At 41.4% G+C, this 21,397-nt stretch overlaps 1 protein-coding gene across 5 annotated transcripts in view; it reads right to left on the reverse strand.

The window, feature by feature from the left end:
• The window catches only part of zcchc14 (zinc finger, CCHC domain containing 14), a 75,792-nt gene that overhangs the window by 9,952 nt on the left and 44,443 nt on the right, over window positions 1-21,397 (reverse strand). The window contains exons 7-11 of one of the 5 annotated variants that reach the window (XM_061917473.1): window positions 19,795-19,837; window positions 19,210-19,711; window positions 17,555-17,652; window positions 3,511-3,605; window positions 3,155-3,304 (exon numbers count right to left, since the gene is read on the reverse strand). In XM_061917473.1, coding sequence (XP_061773457.1) covers window positions 3,155-3,304; window positions 3,511-3,605; window positions 17,555-17,652; window positions 19,210-19,711; window positions 19,795-19,837 — 888 coding nt within the window. Of the gene's footprint in view, window positions 1-3,154; window positions 3,308-3,510; window positions 3,609-17,554; window positions 17,653-19,209; window positions 19,712-19,794; window positions 19,838-21,397 lie in introns of all 5 variants that reach the window. The other 4 variants (XM_061917472.1, XM_061917471.1, XM_061917470.1 and 1 more) reach the window with 4 other exon arrangements.

Consider the following 21,397-nt stretch of genomic DNA (forward strand, 5'->3'; position numbering starts at 1 on the left):
GGGAATAATGGATGGATGGGATGTATTCCATTTATATTTACATCTAACACAATTTCCTAACTCATATGGAAATGGGATTGGTATTATATCTATGGAAAAAAACAAATTCCCCCTCAAAAACGCCAAACTGACACCAAAACAAACCATTATAATATGTTTTAATCAGTGCCTAAAGTCATCCAACAGCTATGAAATGATAAAAAAAACAAAAAAACCCATTTCAAAACAGAGCTCAAATATGATGACATGCACACGGAAGATGGTGGATCCGCTGCCTCCTTGTGCATAAGTTTGCATGCACATTTCAATCTTGCTAAATATGGGTGCAAAAGTGTTGCAGAACAGTTTCAGTTTTGATCAATCACATTGCGAGCGCTAAATGAGTAAATTTGCACCGCTTCTTCCCAGCATTGTGGCCGTTCTAACAATTTAGCATATTTTCTGCATATTCATGAAGACAAACACGCTGAATGGATTGCACATTATATGTTGGCCATTTATTACAGTGGTCCCCAACCACCAATTGGTACCGGGCCCCACAAGAAATTAAATTTTTTTACTTATTATTATTATTTTTTTATTATTAAATCAACATAAAAAACACAATATATACATTATATATCAAGATAGATCAATACAGTCTGCAGGGATAGTCTGTAAGCACACATGATTGTGTCCGTGGGACAAATTTTCAAGCGTTGACCAGTCCGCAGCTACAAAAAGGTTGGGGACCACTGATTTATTAGATACAGTCCTCTGTGTGCTATCAGGTTTGCACATGTTTTACTGCACGCAAACCTTTAGTAGATCAGAGACTATGCACTGTACTGTACAACAACCACGCTGCAGTAGAAGAACAGCAGAGGTCCACAAATGTGAGTGCAAAACAACAAAAAGGTGCTTTGACAACATTCCCAGACTCGGGGGGGAAATATATTATATCCTATGTGTGATGTAAGACGTGACACCTAGAATATGTGTGATGTAACACATATGATATGTGTGATGTAACACATAGGATATGTGTGATGCTTTGAAGGATCAGGTTTATCAGGACATGAGAATTTCTAGTAACGTTCTGACCTCAAAGTCGTGCCATATCCTAACCAACTATCAGTGTGCCTTGCAGTGCATTCCATTTAGCCTCAAACAATTCTTAGATGTGACTAATTGCACAAAACCTACACATGCTGTCATTGAGTAAAGCAGCGGAAATGAGTTTCCAAAAAAAGAAGCTCATTGCGATCTCGGTGATGACTGACATTTGCAGGGAGTGCTCTAATGGCGTTCACACCAGCGCCATCTGCAGTGGACATTTGTGTTTTGTAAAAATATGGGCTTTTTCCCCCCAAAAATGCGTAACTCTGAAATAGACCAACCGAGACTCTGGTTCTCATGAGGATATACGAGGGGGAACACGTCAACATGTTGACAACTGTGAGGAAGGAAGGGTTTTTTGTTGCTGATGTGACGAAGAGTGTGAAAGTGATGGAACATTTGTGGGGAATCTCACCATGTCTTCCGTGCTAAGTTGACGTGCCAACAAGGTATTTAATTTAATAATTGTTTTCTTTAACTTTGTGATCAAACGTTGTACCTGAGTAATTGTGATGCTTCTGTTTGGTGTATAGCTTTATATTGTGGTCAAAGTAAACATAAATGAGAGTTATTACATATATATTGGAACTAATTAACCACATTTCTTTTATTTCCTATAGGGAAATAGCCTTGCAAACGGTTCAATTAACTGAATTAATTTTGTTCTGACCATCTTTAATGAGAAAGGCTGGAGGTTTAATTCCTGCAAGACTCATCCTCACACCTCTTGAGCAAAGCCTCTAATTCCCCCGCTGCTCCAGTGTCACTAACGGTGTGTGCTCGCTATGTTCCCTCCTGTGATGGAGTCAATTCTCAGGACACGTGCTCATGAAAAGAACTCGGGGCTTAATTGTGTGAATGCTCCAAAGCATTTAAACATGTTGTTCTCTGCACCAAAATTCATCCATGTATTCCTCAACTTGATAAATGGGTTGTACTTGTGTAGCGCTTTTCTACCTTCAAGGTACTCAAAGCGCTTTGACACTACTTCCACATTTACCCATTCACACACACATTCACACACTGATCGAGGGAGCTGCCATGCAAGGCGCTAACCAGCACCCATCAAGAGCAAGGGCGAAATGTCTTGCTCAGGACACAACGGACGTGACGAGGTTGGTAGTAGGTGGGGATCGAACCAGGGACCCTCGGCTTCCACTGCGCCACGCCGTCCCCAGATTTTGTCGCGCTCTACCTTCCACATTTTACACCCGATTCAAACTGTTCCAACTTCAAACTGTTCAGCCTATTCGGGAATCACGGCTTTCCCTTGACAAATTCCAAAAACTCCAAGATTTCCCAGAATTCCAGGTTTTCCAGGACAATTTTTCCATTTAAAATGAATTGGCCATTTCTCAAACTTTCACCAATTCCACACATTTCAACCGATTCAAATCATTCCACCTTCAACACGTTCCACCATTCTGGAAATTTGAACTACCCCTTTTTCCAAGTGAAAAAAATTCAAGGATTTTCCAGAATTTTTCCAAAGCCCTATTTCCACCCTTTTTTCTGTCGACTACTCCTCCCACATTTTTCAACCGTCAAAACATTCCTCTTAATTAGAACAAAAAACAAAGTTGTTTTTTGAAATGGAAAAATTCCCGGTTTTCCCGAAATTCCGGGAATTCAAAATATTTTGACCGATTAGAAAAATTCTAAAACCAACCATTTCAACTCATTCAGACCATTCAAGTTTTTTTTTTTAACCATTTTCAAAGATATTCACGCTTTTCCCGAAATTCCGACATATTTGGGAAATTCCTATTGAAATGAAGAGGACATTCATAAAAGTTCCACAACTCTCACATTTTTCATTTGATTCAAACCGTTCCAACTTCAAAATATTCAACCTTTTTAGGAATTGTGTGCTCTACTTTAACAATTCTAAAATAAATCTAGGATTTCAGTGCATTCACCTACAATTCCTTCAGGAATTGCCTCATCTAGTTTGGAATTAAGTTTGAAAAGGTGACAGAAATGTCCCTAAATGTTACTTTTATCTACTTCATTATTTCGCGCTGTAACAGTTCTAAGGTCCTATGAAGAAACTTACGCCTGTACAGATCTCTGCTCCTGTCCACAGTGGAGTCACAGCAGAGGGGGATTCGGGGGGAACAAGAGGAGCTGGAATAGCCTGACGATGAGCTGCTATCTGTGCGGACGGGGTGATGGTGCAGCACGGAGTCCACTTCCACCCGCAGCTCTACTGAGTACAGCAACACTTTTGGTTAAGCCTGATACACACAGTCTGCAGTACACACTTGTCTAAAGTACTGTGTCTTCTGCTGTACACTAAATGTGTAGCTGCTCAGGAGCAGGGAGGGAATATCACCAGGCTTTGACATCTGAGTGGCTGTTCATCACAAATGTTTTCACATCCTGTCCAAATGAACAAAGTGGCTTTGGTACCTGCAGTAGAAGAGGCGTGCATTGAGGTTCCCATATGACTGGAAGGCGTCACTCTTGCAATGCTGCTGCAAGTCCGTTTCTCCATCTTCATCTCCCTGCTGAACACAGAACATTTACAACTTTGACGCTCTGAAAAAGTCATCTTAAAATTAAGCAACTTAAGGCTGAATGTTGTCAACTTTTAAAGGTGTCGTATCATGATTTATGTTCTACATTCGTTCCATTTTGTCCACTAAAGACGCCGAGATCATTATCCGTGCGTTTGTTACCTCTCGTCTCGATTACTGTAACGTATTATTTTCGGGTCTCCCCATGTCTAGCATTAAAAGATTACAGTTGGTACAAAATGCGGCTGCTAGACTTTTGACAAGAACAAGAAAGTTTGATCACATTACGCCTGTACTGGCTCACCTGCACTGGCTTCCTGTGCACTTAAGATGTGACTTTAAGGTTTTACTACTTACGTATAAAATACTACACGGTCTAGCTCCAGCCTATCTTGCCGATTGTATTGTACCATATGTCCCGGCAAGAAATCTGCGTTCAAAGGACTCCGGCTTATTAGTGATTCCTAGAGCCCAAAAAAAGTCTGCGGGCTATAGAGCGTTTTCCGTTCGGGCTCCAGTACTCTGGAATGCCCTCCCGGTAACAGTTTGAGATGCTACCTCAGTAGAAGCATTTAAGTCTCACCTTAAAACTCATCTGTATACTCTAGCCTTTAAATAGACCTCCTTTTTAGACCAGTTGATCTGCCGCTTCTTTTCGTTCTCCTATGTCCCCCCCTCCCTTGTGGAGGGGGTCCGGTCCGATGACCATGGATGAAGTACTGGCTGTCCAGAGTCGAGACCCAGGATGGACCGCTCGTCGGGACCCAGGATGGACCGCTCGCCTGTATCGATTGGGGACATCTCTACGCTGCTGATCCCCCTCCGCTTGAGATGGTCTCCTGTGGACGGGACTCTCGCTGCTGTCTTGGATCCGCTTCGAACTGAACTCTCGCGGCTGTGTTGGAGCCACTATGGATTGAACTTTCACAGTATCATGTTAGACCCGCTCGACATCCATTGCTTTCGGTCCCCTAGAGGGGGTGGGGGGGTTTGCCCACATCTGAGGTCCTCTCCAAGGTTTCTCATAGTCAGCATTGTCACTGGCGTCCCACTGGATGTGAATTCTCCCTGCCCACTGGGTGTGAGTTTTCCTTGCCCTTTTGTGGGTTCTTCCGAGGATGTTGTAGTCGTAATGATTTGTGCAGTCCTTTGAGACATTTGTGATTTGGGGCTACATAAATAAACATTGATTGATTGATTGATTGATGCCCTGCGATGAGATGGCGACTTGTCCAGGGTGTACCCTGCCTTCCGCCCGATTGTAGCTGAGATAGGCGCCAGCGCCCCCCGCGACCCCGAAAGGGAATAAGCGGTAGAAAATGGATGGATGGATGATTGATTGATTGATTTATAACACTTCATTGTACTCAACATAACATGTCGTGGTGGTTCCTTAGTCAAAATGTTGCATGGATTATGTTTTACCGACCATCTTCAAGCACCTTTCTGAATGTCTCTTCAGGATGTGCCGTTTGTGGGCGGTCTTATTTACGTGCCTCCACTTTGACTGTGTCCACTCTGCCAGCCACGTTGTAGTTTTTAGCACTTTCATAGTGATTATAATGACAGATATAAGTTACAAGTATACGCTACATTGTATTAGAAATGCCAACAGCACAGTATGCATGTGCATGTACAAGCCAGTCTGCCCCACAACAAGAGGATAGAGACAAATAAGTAATTTATTTACTGCAATGGTGGACCCGCGCAAAGCTCTTCAGGTAAAAACGTTACCATATATGGAGATATCCGCTGACATCACTAATGGGTAAAAATGTCACAAATGCGGCAAATTCTAAATTGGGGTAAATATGAAGGAGGGAACGATTAGACTTACTTATGATGATATATTGACAATCGTAAGCACATTGTTCTGGGCAAATTGAGTTATGTGGATCCAGATCAATGTGATACAAATTAGTTAAAGTAACTATGTAAAAAAGGGGGTATTCAACAAGGTTATACTTCTTCCCATTACCCTTTTGAGATATGTTTAATTTCATTTTATTTACTCCAGTACTCTGGAATGCCCTCCCGGTAACAGTTCGAGATGCCACCTCAGTAGAAGCATTTAAGTCTCACCTTAAAACTCATTTGTATACTCTAGCCTTTAAATAGACTCCCTTTTTAGACCAGTTGATCTGCCGTTTCTTTTCTTTTTCTTCTATGTCCCGCTCTCCTTTGTGGAGGGGGTCCGGTCCGATCCGGTGGCCATGTACTGCTTGCCTGTGTATCGGCTGGGGACATATCTGCGCTGCTGATCCGCCTCCGCTTGGGATGGTTTCCTGCTGGCTCCGCTGTGAACGGGACTCTCGCTGCTGTGTTGGATCCGCTTTGGACTGGACTCTCGCGACTGTGTTGGATCCATTATGGATTGAACTTTCACAGTATCATGTTAGACCCGCTCGACATCCATTGCTTTCCTCCTCTCCAAGGTTCTCATAGTCATCATTGTCACCGACGTCCCACTGGGTGTGAGTTTTCCTTGCCCTTATGTGGGCCTACCGAGGATGTCGTAGTGGTTTGTGCAGCCCTTTGAGACACTAGTGATTTAGGGCTATATAAGTAAACATTGATTGATTGATTGATTGACTTAATTAAATGTTCTTTTTTGTTTGTAAAATAATAATATTGCCATTGAGCACAATACTGTTCACTGGAGATATGTATGTATATTATGTACTACATGTATGATGTGGCGCTGACTATGACATACTCAATAAACAATTTACTCACTGTTTTGTAAATATCTCCACTATGCCTCCATGGTTTGATTTCAAACACACAGTACTTATGCTGATCCCAAATACACACAAACATTTACCAATAGGTAAGGAAAGTTGTTTTTGCATTATAGGTCCCATTTAAATCAGCAGGATGTTGTCAAATAACCTTATGTAATTCTGCTCTCTAACAAGACACATTTTAGAGGCAACTGCAGGAGCGCAAGTATCACCACTAGAGGGAGACAAGCTGCACGAGGTAAGCTCATCAACATCCTCAGAGCTCAAAAACCCCAATTGTCCAAACATTGGTTTGGACAATTGTTTATATTTTTTACAATTACAAAGTTTATGTAATAACATTTTTCAACGGCCCGAATAAAATGATTGGTGTTTACGGCGGTCACTCAGCCGGTCTCATCAACACGTACAAGAGGAGCAATGAACAATTTGCAATCATGTTGTTGTTTTGATAGAATATACATTCAATGACAGCTAACGCTAGCTATCTAAATTCCATCCATCCATCCATTTCCTACCGCTTATTCCCTTTGGGGTCGCGGGGGGGGGACTGGTGCCTATCTCAGCTACAATCGGGCGAAGGCGGGATACACCCTGGACAAGTCGTTACCTCATCGCAGAGCCGCTATCTAAATTCCATCCATCCATTTTCTACCGCTTATTCCCTTTGGGGTCGCGGGGGCGCTGGTGCCTATCTGAGCTATAAACGGGCGGAAGGCGGGATACACCCTGGACTTTTGACAAGAACAAGAAAGTTTGATCATATTACGCCTGGACTGGCTCACCTGCACTGGCTTCCTGTGCACTTAAGATGTGACTTTAAGGTTTTACTACTTACGTATAAAATACTACACGGTCTAGCTCCAGCCTATCGTGCCGATTGTATTGTACCATATGTCCCGGCAAGAAATCTGCGTTCAAAAGACTCCGGCTTATTAGTGATTCCTAGAGCCCAAAAAAAGTCTGCGGGCTATAGAGCGTTTTCCGTTCGGGCTCCAGTACTCTGGAATGCCCTCCCGGTAACAGTTCGAGATGCTACCTCAGTAGAAGCATTTAAGTCTCACCTTAAAACTCATCTGTATACTCTAGCCTTTAAATAGACCTCCTTTTTAGACCAGTTGATCTGCCGCTTCTTTTCTTTCTCCTATGTCCCCCCCTCCCTTGTGGAGGGGCTCCGGTCCGATGACCATGGATGAAGTACTGGCTGTCCAGAGTCGAGACCCAGGATGGACCGCTCGTCGAGACCCAGGATGGACCGCTCGCCTGTATCGGTTGGGGACATCTCTACGCTGCTGATCCGCCTCCGCTTGAGATGGTCTCCTGTGGACGGGACTCTCGCTGCTGTCTTGGATCCGCTTGAACTGAACTCTCGCGGCTGTGTTGGAGCCACTATGGATTGAACTTTCACAGTATCATGTTAGACCCGCTCGACATCCATTGCTTTCGGTCCCCTAGAGGGGGGGGGGGGTTGCCCACATCTGAGGTCCTCTCCAAGGTTTCTCATAGTCAGCATCGTCACTGGCGTCCCACTGGATGTGAATTCTCCCTGCCCACTGGGTGTGAGTTTTCCTTGCCCTTTTGTGGGTTCTTCCGAGGATGTTGTAGTCGTAATGATTTGTGCAGTCCTTTGAGACATTTGTGATTTGGGGCTATATAAATAAACATTGATTGATTGATTGAAGTTGCCACCTCATCGCAGGGCCCCACCTCATCGCAGGGCCAATATCTAAATTGTTATTATTAAATAATAACACCTAAAGCTAATGCGCGTGCATGTGTTCCGTGCATACGTAATTACGCCATTACGTACGAGAAGCTGGCATCTGTGTGAATGTTGCAAACAGCCCCTTCAATAGACGTCTACTGAACCCCTGTATAGGAAAAGACGGCAGGAACCTTCCATTTGGTTTGTCTTGTCGAGGCATGCATATGCACACACACTCACGTGCACACACACGCACATACAAACTATATAAAAGTTACCTGCTAAATAAACCATGGAGATGCTGACAATGGAAACCAAGATCAAGAGGATAAGTGCAGAGTTCTACGTGCTTGTCTTGAGTGAAAACATATAACTTTTTGCTTGTGTGCTTGTTTTTGCATTTCTTTCCCCTGATTATCTCTTCCAAGAAAATCTTATCTGTCCCGCCCACTCGCTGTTAGTAAACCATTGATGCATTTACGCTCGGGGTCTGTTTTGCTGAACGTTGACTGTCGAGATCACAGCAGCAAAGAGGTTGGTCAATTGTTAATAGTGCAAAGTATCGTGTAGATATGTAGATATACGTACGCGGAACGTTCACGTTACACTAAATAGGAGGTTCAGCAGGTAGCAGCTGCTGCTCGGCCTTCAAAGTACTTTCTGTAGACATAAACCAACGTCTTAATTGTTTTGATCAAATGTGATCATTTGTGACATGCAAAAGGAATAGGTGCACAGTTGCAATGTAGAATAGTTTCATCCTGGGGAAGTTAATATAATACAATGAAATTTAAGAGAAAATACTGGTTCATTGAATTTTTTGTGTTATGACACTGTTGGAGCCTATCTATATTATTTATTTAATAATTGTTTTGACAATGGAATCAAATCATGCCAATGATGATATTGACGGGTTATTGGATGTTTCAGATAAATTATATTGACTGATTGTTTTCAGCTGCTCAGGCTCCTCCTGGTGGTTCACTTCCTCCTCCTAATAATTGAGAAGAAAGCACAGCTGGGCGCTTGGTCGGTCTGTCATGCTGAAGGAGTGAGGAGTGATATATCAATCAATCAATGTTTACTTATATAGCCCTAAATCACTAGTGTCTCAAAGGGCTGCACAAACCACCACGACATCCTCGGTAGGCCCACATAAGGGCAAGGAAAACTCACACCCAGTGGGACATTGGTGACAATAATGACCCAGTGGGACGTCGGTGACAATGATGACTATGAGAACCTTAGAGAGGAGGAAAGCAATGGATGTCGAGCGGATCTAACAGGATACTGTGAAAGTTCAATCCACAATGGATACAACACAGTCGCGAGAGTCCAGTCCAAAGAGGATCCAAGACACAGCAGCGAGAGTCCCGTTCACAGCGGAGCCAGCAAGAAACCATCCCAAGCGTAGGCGGACCAGCAGCGCAGAGATGTCCCCAGCCGATACACAGGCGAGCAGTACATGGCCACCGGATCGGACCGGACCCCCTCCACACGGGAGAGTGGGACATAGAAGAAAAAGAAAAGAAACGGCAGATCAACTGGTCTAAAAAGGGAGTCTATTTAAAGGCTAGAGTATACAAATGAGTTTTAAGGTGAGACTTAAATGCTTCTACTGAGGTGGCATCGCGAACTGTTACCGGGAGGGTATTCCAGAGTACTGGAGCCCGAACGGAAAATGCTCTATAGCCCGCAGACTTTTTTTGGGCTTTGGGAATCACTAATAAGCCAGAGTCCTTTGAACGCAGATTTCTTGCCGGGACATATGGTACAATACAATCGGCAAGATAAGATGGAGCTAGACCGTGTAGTATTTTATACGTAAGTAGTAAAACCTTAATATAGTTTGTTTATCACTAAATAAGTTATTTTTATTATATGGAAAGCCAACCACGGAGAATATTTTTTGTTCGTCAAAATAAATTATCAACATTTTGAATCTGGAAGTATATTCGCGAGTGCTTATTGAAGAATTTAGTGCGTCATAAACCTCCTCCTCAAAGCTACTCTGAAATCTTTATTTTTATGAAACTTTTTGGAACGACAGAGTAGCCGTAACAAGTAAACAAACCTCACTGAAGACCCGAAGGACCATCCACGATCGCTCTGCACCGAGGACAGCAAGCAGCCAGTGGGCCGTGAGTAAGATCAGCGGATGGACGTCATGAATGAATGAATGAACGCGCCGCTGCGCTGTATGGAATCATTCGAACGCTATGGGAAGGAAAGTTGCAGATTGTGGATGTGAAATGCAAATGTTGGAAGGACGTTTAGGAATGAACTAAACGATGAACTAAGTGGAAATTAAATTGAGCAGTGTGATTGTTTGGAAAGATGTCTGACACACCTGAGACGACATGCTGAGAACGCGCATTGCTTCGCGCAGAGGCAGACTGGGCGCGTGCACGAGGAGGCTAAATTAAATAAAGACTTTGATGACTGATGTTAGAAATACCGATAAAGTCAATGATGATTTTGAAGTATTTAAAGAAGCTGTGGATGAATTTATAAATGCTCACAACTTTGTGCAAGAATTGCTATCAGAAGATGAAAAGGAAAATGATTATTATGACTGGTATGAACCCAGAATAATACATTTGAATTATTTCATGAAAGATGTTGAAACATGGAAAAGAGAAATTGCACAATCAAAAGTTGGACCACTGGACAGCATATCAAATGTATCTCACAAATGAAAGTCTGCCACTGGATCAAAGGCCTCCAGATGTTCCTCAGTATCCTCAGAATTAAAAAAGGCCAAAGCGGACCAGGCTACTACAATGGCTCGAGCTGGTGCACTGAAAGAAAAACACACCTTGCAACTGGAGGAATCGAAGCTTAAAGGAAAGATGAAGCAAATGGAGTTAGAAGCAGATCTCACAGCATCAACTGCTAAAATACAAATCCTTCAAAGTGATTCAATTCATGAAAGTAATGAGGTGGCTGAGGAACCAATGACTGGGTATAATGATTCTTACCATGAAAGAGAAACTATGGAGAGCAATGTGGACTTTATAGATTTAGGTGCGATACCCAAGACTCCACTTCACCAAACCATCTTAGGTCTCCACAGACCTCTACTTAAAAGGAACACCAACACATCAGAAGATCTTAATAAACCTCAAAACAAAAACGCAACTGAAAAACACAGGACCCAGAGTGTAAATCAGACTCAAATAATAAATCACTCAAGACAAGATAATGTGGTCATTAATGCTGCTCATGATAACTTGGATATGGTTATTCAAAAACAAAGTGACATCGCAAAACTCATTGTCTCACAGCAAAAACTGTCTCTACTACCAGCAAGAGAGATGTCTGTGTTTGATGGTAACCCACTGGCATATCAGTCTTTTATCCATGCATTTGAACACTTGATTGAAGACAAGACTGAGAATAGTCAAGAACGACTCTACTACCTTGAACAGTTTACATCTGGTTTGCCAAGAAACTTGGTTCGCAGCTGTTTGCACATGGCAGCCAGTATGGGCTATAATGAAGCAAGGCGCCTCTTAAAGGAACACTTTGGAAATGAGATGAAAATTTCGGGAGCTTATTTGGAAAAAGCCTTGAATTGGACAGCGATTAAAGCTGAGGATGGGAAAATGCTGCATGCATATGTACTGTATTTGAGAGGATGCTGTAATGTAATGCAAAATTTACAGTATTTGGAGGAACTTCATATCCCATCAAACCTAAAGCTAATTACATCCAAACTACCCTACAAACTCAGAGAAAAGTGGCAAAACACAGCGTTTGAGACACAACAGAGAACTGGCAGGAGAAACAGATTCAACAACTTTGTGGATTTTGTGGAAAACCATGCTGAGATGCTTTTGGATCCGTTGTTTGGAGACATTCAGGACCAAACAACGAAAAGGCCTCTTCCAAGAAGCACAAGTGGACTAAAACCAATCAGAGGCAGAAGCAGCAGCTTTGCTACTTCAGTAGCTGTGAATACAGAGCCAGCAGCATCCACTGTTAAACAATCATCTGTTCCACAACAACCTGCTCAAACCACACCCAGTGGTATCATCTCTTTATGTGGATATTGTCATGGCAAACATGCTCTGATTGACTGCTCACAATTCAAAACAAAGTCACATGACAAAAAGGTTGAATTTTTAGGAACGCAAGGATATTGTTTTGGTTGCCTAATAAAAGGTCATCCAAGCAAAAATTGTAAAAGAAGATTAATGTGTCATGTTTGCAAAATGAAACATCCTACTGCACTTCATATTTCAAGAGAAAAATTCCCAAAACAGGAAAATCAAGCAAAGCCCACTGCTGAGACGGAAGAAACCCCTGTTAGCATTGCCCTTTGTTGTAATTTATGGGTTATATAGTTCATATGTGATGATCATTCATGATTTGCATGCTAGATTTAATTGCTGATACATTGATCTATTATTATTTACAGCTAAAAAGAGTTAAAAGTGAATTGATTTGATTTATACATGTATTTGGTATTGATTATTTGAAAAACACTTACACTGGATTGGTTTGTTTTCTATTTTATAGCCTAACAAAGGGTTAGCTAAAATACTGCATGTTCCACAATGCATTGCGGCAAACCGGATGTAAAAAAAAAAAGGAGCAGGAGCAGGTGCATTGTGGTTGTTGAGATTGAGCATTACGAGCCTACGGGTGATGAATGAATGACAGATAACAAGATATACCTGTAAGTATTGTTTTGTACCACTTGTGTCCCCATTTTTTTCTTATATAAAGTAAAACTTTATTTACACATTTCGACGTCCTGTCCAATACTTTGATCGCAGTTAGTCTACACCCTTTTTTCAGCCGGTGATGCAACCGGGGCCGGGCAAGACTGTGCACTTGCCATCGTGCTAGTCAGAGTTAAGGCGGGAAAAGGGAAAAGGTATGTTCAGACTTATGCCTTCCTCGATCCAGGCAGCAAAGCAACATTTTACACGGAGAATCTAATGAACAAACTGAATGTGAAAGGACGCAAAATACAAATTATTTTGCGAACAATTGAACAGGAAAAGCTTGCGAAGACATATGAGGTCAGAGGACTGGAGGTTGGAGACTTGGAAGGGTTCACATATCTGGACCTGCCGAAAGTGTTTACACAGAGCAGGATACCTGTCTGAAAGGAAAACATCATCACTAAAGCTGGTTTGAAGAGGTGGCCATAACTTGGTGGCATTGACTTGAAGGAAATTGAGGCAGACATTGAACTTCTTATTGGGACTGATGTTCCTCGGGCAATGGAGCCGTGGAATATAATAAACAGTCCAAAAAATGGACCATGTGCAGTACAAACCATACTGGGATGGGTGGTAACCGGACCATTCAGTTGCAGTGCTACAGATCATGCTGGGCCCATTGCAGTGTCATCTAACAGAATCTCAGTATTTGAGCCGAAGGATCTCCTCATCAGACAACATAACCAGGATTTCTCTGACAACATATATGAGGAGAAAAAATAGATGTCAGTTGAGGATAAATGTTTTATGGAGATCGCCTCAAGTTTAGTGTTTCTTAAAGATGGTCACGTTCCTGTGCCACTGCCTTTACGGGATAAAGACAAAGTCACACCTCAGGATAAGTTTACAGAGAAAGAAAGACATCGGCATTCCTCCTCTTCTTCTTCCACAAAAAGACACGACAAAGATAAAGAAAACATCTCAAAGTTGACAAGGAGAAAACCACCAAGGAAGAGACATTTGAAAAGGACAAAGTTCAGAAGGACGAGTCGGAGTATGAAATCTATGACGTCAACAACCGTTTGCTCAACCTGGATGACACCAAGCTCAGCGCCTCAGATGACCATCATGACAGATGGATACAAGCAAGACCATGGAACAAGGAAACGCATAACTAGACCAGGGACCATGCAACAAGGAAAGCAAAACCAGCGCTGGAGCGAGCAGTCCACTGAAGTCCGACAGCAAAGAAGACCAGCCCAGGATTGTGACATTGAGGCAGGGGCAAATACTGCTGGATTTAAAAAAGATCATGGATTACGGGCCATATGGTAAAGACATTTACAGATGCCAAGGGCTTCGTGAGAAGTGTTTTGGTTGAAACCAAAACCAACACGGTTGAAGGACCAATAGAAGTTGTGCCTGCTAAAAGAAGCAACTTGATGGACTGAAGGGGGATTCGGTTCTCCAGCCTTGATGACTCCATGACCGCATCAGATATGACTATAGATTTTGAGACTTGACTAGTAACTCAAGTAACTCAATTAATCTTTGAATTTGAAGAACATCATTCATTTGGATTGTATTGTTCTATTATGGCTCCTTTTGAGTGTTATAATTTATGTAATTGTTAAGATAAAGCCCACAATTAGGGGCCGGGAAGTTGGAGTATATCTATATTATTTATTTAATAATTGTTTTGACAATGGAATCAAATCATGCCAATGATGATATTGATGGATTATTGGATGTTTCAGATAATTATATTGACTGATTGGCTTCAAGGTGGCAGAGGGGTTAGTGCGTCTGCCTCAAAATACGAAGGTCCTGCAGTCCTGGGTTCAATCCCAGGCTCGGGATCTTTCTGTGTGGAGTTTGCATGTTCTCCCCGTGAATGCGTGGGTTCCCTCCGGGTACTCCGGCTTCCTCCCACCTCCAAAGACATGCACCTGGGGATAGGTTGATTGGCAACAATAAATTGGCCCTAGTGTGTGAATGTGAGTGTGAATGTTGTCTGTCTATCTGTGTTGGCCCTGCGATGAGGTGGTGACTTGTCCAGGGTGTACCCCGCCTTCCGCCCGATTGTAGCTGAGATAGGCGCCAGCGCCCCCCGCGACCCCAAAAGGGAATAAGCGGTAGAAAATGGATAGATGGATGTTTTCAGCTGCTCACGCTCCTCCTGGTGGGCCACTTCCTCCTCCTAATAATTAAGATGACAGCACGGTCTGTCATGCTGAAGGAGTGAGGAGTGATATAGTTTGTTTATCACTAAATAAATTATTTTAGATTATATAGAAAGTCAACCACGGAGAATATTTTTTGTTTGTGAAAATAAATTATCAACATTATGAATCTGGAAGTATCTCCGCAAGTGTTTATTGAAGAATTTAGCGCGTCATAAACCTCCTCCTCAAGGCTACTCTCCAATCTTTATTTTTATTTTTTCAAAACTTTTTGGAACGACAGAGTAGCCATAACAGACACCTTTCTTTGTATATAGTGTAAATTCACATTGTATTTACTTTATTTATTCCTTGTCTATTTGTAAATATGTTCCTTTGCCTATTTTTAACCATGTAAACCCCATTAATGTAAATTTCGGACTATAAGCCTATGCTTTGAATCCTTATAAAACAGTTTGGTTAATTTATGGATTGTTCTTCGCTGACGGCCATAATGCATATACGGTAGTTTAACAAAAACCAGGCAAATACGTTGAAAAAGCGTGTTATTAATTGTGCGATGGCGCCATCTTTAAGACGAGAGTTCTCTCAGAGCAGGTGCTGTAATCTAGATCACACATGCATCAGTTATCCAATCATCATTTTATTACCATTTCTTAAAGGGGAACTGTACTTTTTTGGAATTTTGCCTGTCATTTACAACCCTTATTTAAGTAAGACTAGCACACGTATGTTTTTCTTTTTTTTATGCATTCTAATTTAATTTAAGTATCTCTTTATTTACACAACATTATACAACTTCATAAGCTTAGTAATTTTAAATAATTTATAAGTGCTTTGGAGAAGGGAAACTCCCAGGAAGCTGCAATCGCTTATAAGCAAGGACCCCAGTACAGTACATGTAAGATAATAAGGTACAACATTGATCAAATTTAAACATACTTCCATCCTAAACCATTTCCTAATCATACTTTCATCTAACTAGTAAATAAATGTGACCTAAGGTCTGCTTACAATGGAGTCTAAGGGAGTTGCTCTATTCTACCCATAAAGAGCTAAAAAACCAAACACCTTCATTAAGGCTACATATACATGCTATATGTATATACAGTATGTAATGTAACAGGCACATTCGTAATAACATTTAATATGTACGTATTTTGATCATTTTAAGCATACGTGGCACATTACTTTTAAAAACGCATCACAATGATCGCTTTTTCCTTCGACGACATCACTGACTATTATTCACTGCAGACTTCATGAGAGCCAAAAAACATCCATCCATTTTCTACCGTTTATTCCCTTTGGGGTCGCGGGGGGCGCTGGTGCCTATCTCAGCTACAATGGGGCGGAAAAACATAATAAAACATAAATACTGTACAATGTCTGCTGTCATTAGGATGCAGACTGATAGGATGTTCATATATTCTTGTTCAGATAAAGAATGACTTCCGAAGAAAAAAGGGGGGTGGAACAAAGCGTCTTCTTGCATCTTTCTCACCATTTACGTGTATAAATTGGAATGCCAAAATTGAACAACTTTTCAGATTATGTTCTCATCCTTCTACTATCAAGGTAAGAAGAAATATTTATTATCCAGAATAAACTTTCACGAGCTTTGAGGTAAGAAAGCAGCTCATCGGTCAACGTCATCATAGCAGCAACAAACTTGTTAGCTCTCTGTGACAACGTGTCGCTAAAAATGGTTTATCTGTGTTAGCGCTTGTAATGCCAGTATCCCAAATACTTGGTTATTATTCAGGTCATGAAATGTAAATGGAACATTATTAACACTTTTTGGATGGTAATTTTTCAGTTTTCTAAGCGGTATAGAGGACCACCCATTGGCTCCATTGTAAGCTGACTTTTATTTATGTTTATTTACGAGTTAGAATGCATTACCAAAAAAAATTGCATCTGTCTTCTTGTCTCTCATAAGGATTGTACACAATAGGCACAATTCCAAAACTCCCCACACCTGCACCAGCTCAACTGTCCATCACTGATTGACATCCCCCAGGTCCTGGATCCCACAAATTCATTTCCACTTCCGACCACCATTCATACGTCACTGGACTTGGACCTGACATTCATAACAACACTTCACACATGCCTGTCATCTTTACAACACATAAGCACACCAGACATCGCCATATACATACATTCTGTCAACTTACACAACCTAAGAAATCTCCCCAAACACCAAAAATCCACTTCTTTACCTGTCACCATCAACATGGCGTCCTTTTTAAGGACTTTGCAGACCACTTCAGAACCAAAAATCGAAGACATCAAATCTGGTCTCCAAACAGAAGTTTTATCTGAACACCAGATCTGCTGTCCTTGCCTGAGGAAACACTGGAGAGTTTTTTTCCTGGTTGATGCAAGGACACTTGCATCAACCAGTTCCAGTTCCCAAATCACTTTTTAAATAATTTAATGGATTCTTTGAGAATCAGCTTTTAACTATTATGAACTGGTCTCTTCAGACAGAGGTCTTCTTTTTGTGCAATTACTAAATAATTTGTTTCATAATTTAATTCAGAAGAGTTGACAAATCAAAGTTGCTTACAGTGGGACGTAAAATTAAAAGTCTCAAAATAAATTGGATTATTTAACAACTCACTCTGCAAACTTCTGCAACTCCAGTTGAGTCTTGAGTTTCTTCTTTGCTCCCTGGGTTAAGTCATACTTGTTCAGGTCCTCCTCAGTGAGTGCTAAAAACTGCAAAGTAGAAACCTCTGTTAACATGTTTACTTGCATAATAAATGATTAAATTACAAACCCAGTTTCCACATGAGTTGGGAAATTGTGTTGGATGTAAATATAAACGGAATACAATGATTTGCAAATCCTTTTCAACCCATATGCAATTGAATGCACTACAAAGACAAGATATTTGATGTTGAAACTCATGAACTTTATTTTTTTGCAAATAATAATTAACTTAGAATTTCAAGGCTGCAACACGTGCCAAAGTAGTTGGGAAAGGGCATGTTCACCACTGTGTTACATCACCGTTTCTTTTAACAACACTCAATAAACGTTTGGGAACTGAGGAAACTAATTGTTGAAGCTTTGAAAGTGGAATTCTTTCCCATTCTTGTTTTATGTAGAGCTTCAGTCGTTCAACAGTCCGGGGTCTCTGCTGTCGTATTTTACGATTCATAATGCGCCACACATTTTTGATGAGAGACAGGTCTGGACTGCAGGCGGGCCAGGAAAGTACCCGCACTCTTTTTTTACGAAGCCATGCTGTTGTAACACTTGTCCTGCTGAAATAAGCAGCGTCCATGATAACGTTGCTTGGATGACAACATATGTTGTTCCAACACCTGTATGGACCATTCAGCATTAATGGTGCCTTCACATATGTGTAAGTTACCCATGCCTTGGGCACTAATACACCCCCATACCATCACAGATGCTGGCTTCAATCCGAATGGTTATTTTCCTCTTTGTTCTGGAGGACACCATGTCCTCTGTTTTCAAATATAATTTGAAATGTGGACTCGTCAGACCGCAGAACACCTTTCCACTTTGCATCAATTCATCTTAGGTGAGCTCGGGCCCAGCATAGCAGAGTTTTAACTTGCACTTACAGATGTAGCGACCAACTGTAGTTACTGACAGTGGTTTTATGAAGTGTTCCTGAGCCCACGGGGTGATATCCTTTACACACTGATGTCGGTTTTTGATGCGGTACCGCCTGGGGGATCAAAAGTCCGTAATATCATTGCTTACGTGCAGTGATTTCTCCAGATTCTCTGAACTTTTTGATGATTTTACGGACCGTAGATGGTAAAATCCCTAAATTCCTTGCAATAGCTCGTTGAGAAATGTTGTTCTAAAACTGTTCGACAATGTGCTTGCAAACTGGTGACCCTCGGCCAATCCTTGTTTGTGAAATACTTAGCATTTCATGGAAACTTCTTTTATACTAAATTTTGGCACCCAACTGTTCCCAATTAGCCTGCACACCTGTGGGATGTTCCATATAAGTGTTTAATGAGCATTCCTCAACTTTTTCAGTATCTATTGCCACCTTTCCCAACTTCTTTGTCACGTGTTGCTGGCATCAAATTCTAAAGTTAAAGATTATTTGCAAAATAAATAAATGTTTATCAGTTTGAACATCAAAATATGTTGTCTTCGTAGCATATTCAACTGAATACGGGTTGAAAAGGATTTGCAAAACATTGTATTCCGTTTATATTTACATCTAACACAATTTCCCAACTCATATGGAAACGGTGTTTGTATGTCTGAGTTTAAACTCACCTCTTCCATTGTCAGCTGTTTGAAAACTGGATAGTATTTATGTAGGCGGAGCTTGCGCAGCCAGTCTAAAATGCCATTCTGCTCTGGAGTATTAACCTGGGACTGGGATAGAGACTGTGTATGGGACTGGGGACGTGGCCGGGAATGGCAATATAAGAGGGACTGGGAATGAGGGGAGTGTTGAGGCTGTGTACTGTGATGTGGACTTGTTTGCAGGTGCAGCTGATGTAATGAGGACTGCTGCGAGTCTGAATAGGTGTGCGACTGAAGTGAATGACAGGGTTTGCTTTGGGGATGTGGTTGGGAGGAAGCATCAACTCTGCCAACAAGGAAGCCCTGCGTGGGCAGTGCTGGCATATGGGGAGGAAGGGAGGACAGCTGAGGGGAGTGTTGTGGAGGAGGATGGGACAAAGGGAGGGCAGCGACTTGAGTGGAAGAACGGGCCATGGCAGAATTGTGGGTGCTGACAACGGGCTGTACACTGGCCACTCTGTACACCGCCCTAAAAGAAAAAACACTGCAATGTCAGTGGGGGGACAGAAATCTTTTTGCACACATCAGTGATGTTGGATGATAAAATCGTACCTGTTGGCTCCTCTGTACTGCATGGCGCAACTAGCTAGGCCAGCTGTGTGAGAGATTTAAAGAAAATGTCACTGACACAGCAAAGTAAATCGTAAACATCAAAATAGCAATAAATGTTCCTGCATAAATTAGATTAACATGATTCCTCTTCTTTATAATTTGTGGGATTATCTATACCCTTCTGAGGGCCAGGGTCCTCTGCAGTGGATATTTGTGTCATGCAAAGCAAGGGTAGTTTTTCGCTCTCCAAAATGTGTAACTGACTAAAGACATAGCCAAATAACATAATTTAAAAGATGATATTAGATAAGACAGACATAGCCAATTTAGCTACGATGAGGAGAAACTGCTTCTTTGTTTCATCCAATCCAATTTTTTTCCCCAAGAGGGCTGTTTAGACAAGACTGTTTAAATAAAACACAAAGAACATGTTTTATTTTAGTTACTCATTCAAACAAAAATAACATTTTTGTGGGTAAACTTTCATCGAAAAGTGTGTGATTATGTTAGCCACAACTATTACACAGAACTTACATATTATCCAATCCAATCCACTTTGTTTCCAAAGTGCTGCACAACAATATTAAAAACAACATTCAAATACTATCCTGAGCTCCACCAAAAAGTAACCAAAAACAACATTCAAATACTATCCTGAGCTCCACCAATGATTGAATAAAAACAAAAAAACAAAAATTAATACTTATAAAACCAATATAAAAACATTATAAAATAAATATGATTAAAAATTATTTTAAGGGTGTAACCAATTAAAACAGTAAATAGAAATCAAAATTTTAAAACACAGAGGGCAACAGAGGACCACACAACTCACATAGTGTTAAAAGCCAGAGAATAAAAATGGGTCTTAAGACGAGACTTAAAACACTCCACTGTGGAAGAAGTTCGAACATGGAGGGGCAGAGTGTTCCAGAGCTTAGGGCCGACCACGGAGAAGGCCCTGTCTCCCCTAGTTTTAAGTCTGGTCTTGGGCACCATGAGCTGGAGCAGGCTCTCGGACCTCAGAGCGCGCGCAGGATTGTAATTTTGGATGAGGTCCGAGATATAATGAGGTGCCATTCTATGTACAGCTTTAAAAAACAAAAAGCAAGGTTTTAAAATCAATTCTAAAATGAACAGGGAACCAGTGCAAACTCTCAAGGATTATTATGAACTGATATTATGAACAAGTACATACTTATGAACGACACAGCTAAAGGCTAACGCATACAGTATCTGCTAATCAAGATAATGAGGTTACTGGGATCAACAAAGAAATAATACTCACAGATAATTTTTTGCTGACAAAAATAAACACAGAGTATCCATCCATCCATCTTCTACCGCATGTCCCTTTTGGGGTCGCGGGGGGTGCTGAAGCCTATCTCAGCTGCATTCGGAGTAGATTATTGAAACTAGGTTTTTGGGATATTAGCCAAACGACAAACAGCACATGTGATGGAGACATGAACACTGATACGTGATAAACGCATACTTATCCCTGTCAGCTGTTTTTGATACAATCACTGTCGGACCTCTAGCTGATGGAATAAATTAAACAAACAAGTCTTTTTTTTTTTGTGTCATAAGCAAGGTGCAACAT

The sequence above is a fragment of the Nerophis ophidion genome, linkage group LG12 (genome assembly GCF_033978795.1).
Source record: "Nerophis ophidion isolate RoL-2023_Sa linkage group LG12, RoL_Noph_v1.0, whole genome shotgun sequence".
NCBI classification, from domain to species: Eukaryota; Metazoa; Chordata; class Actinopteri; order Syngnathiformes; family Syngnathidae; genus Nerophis; species Nerophis ophidion.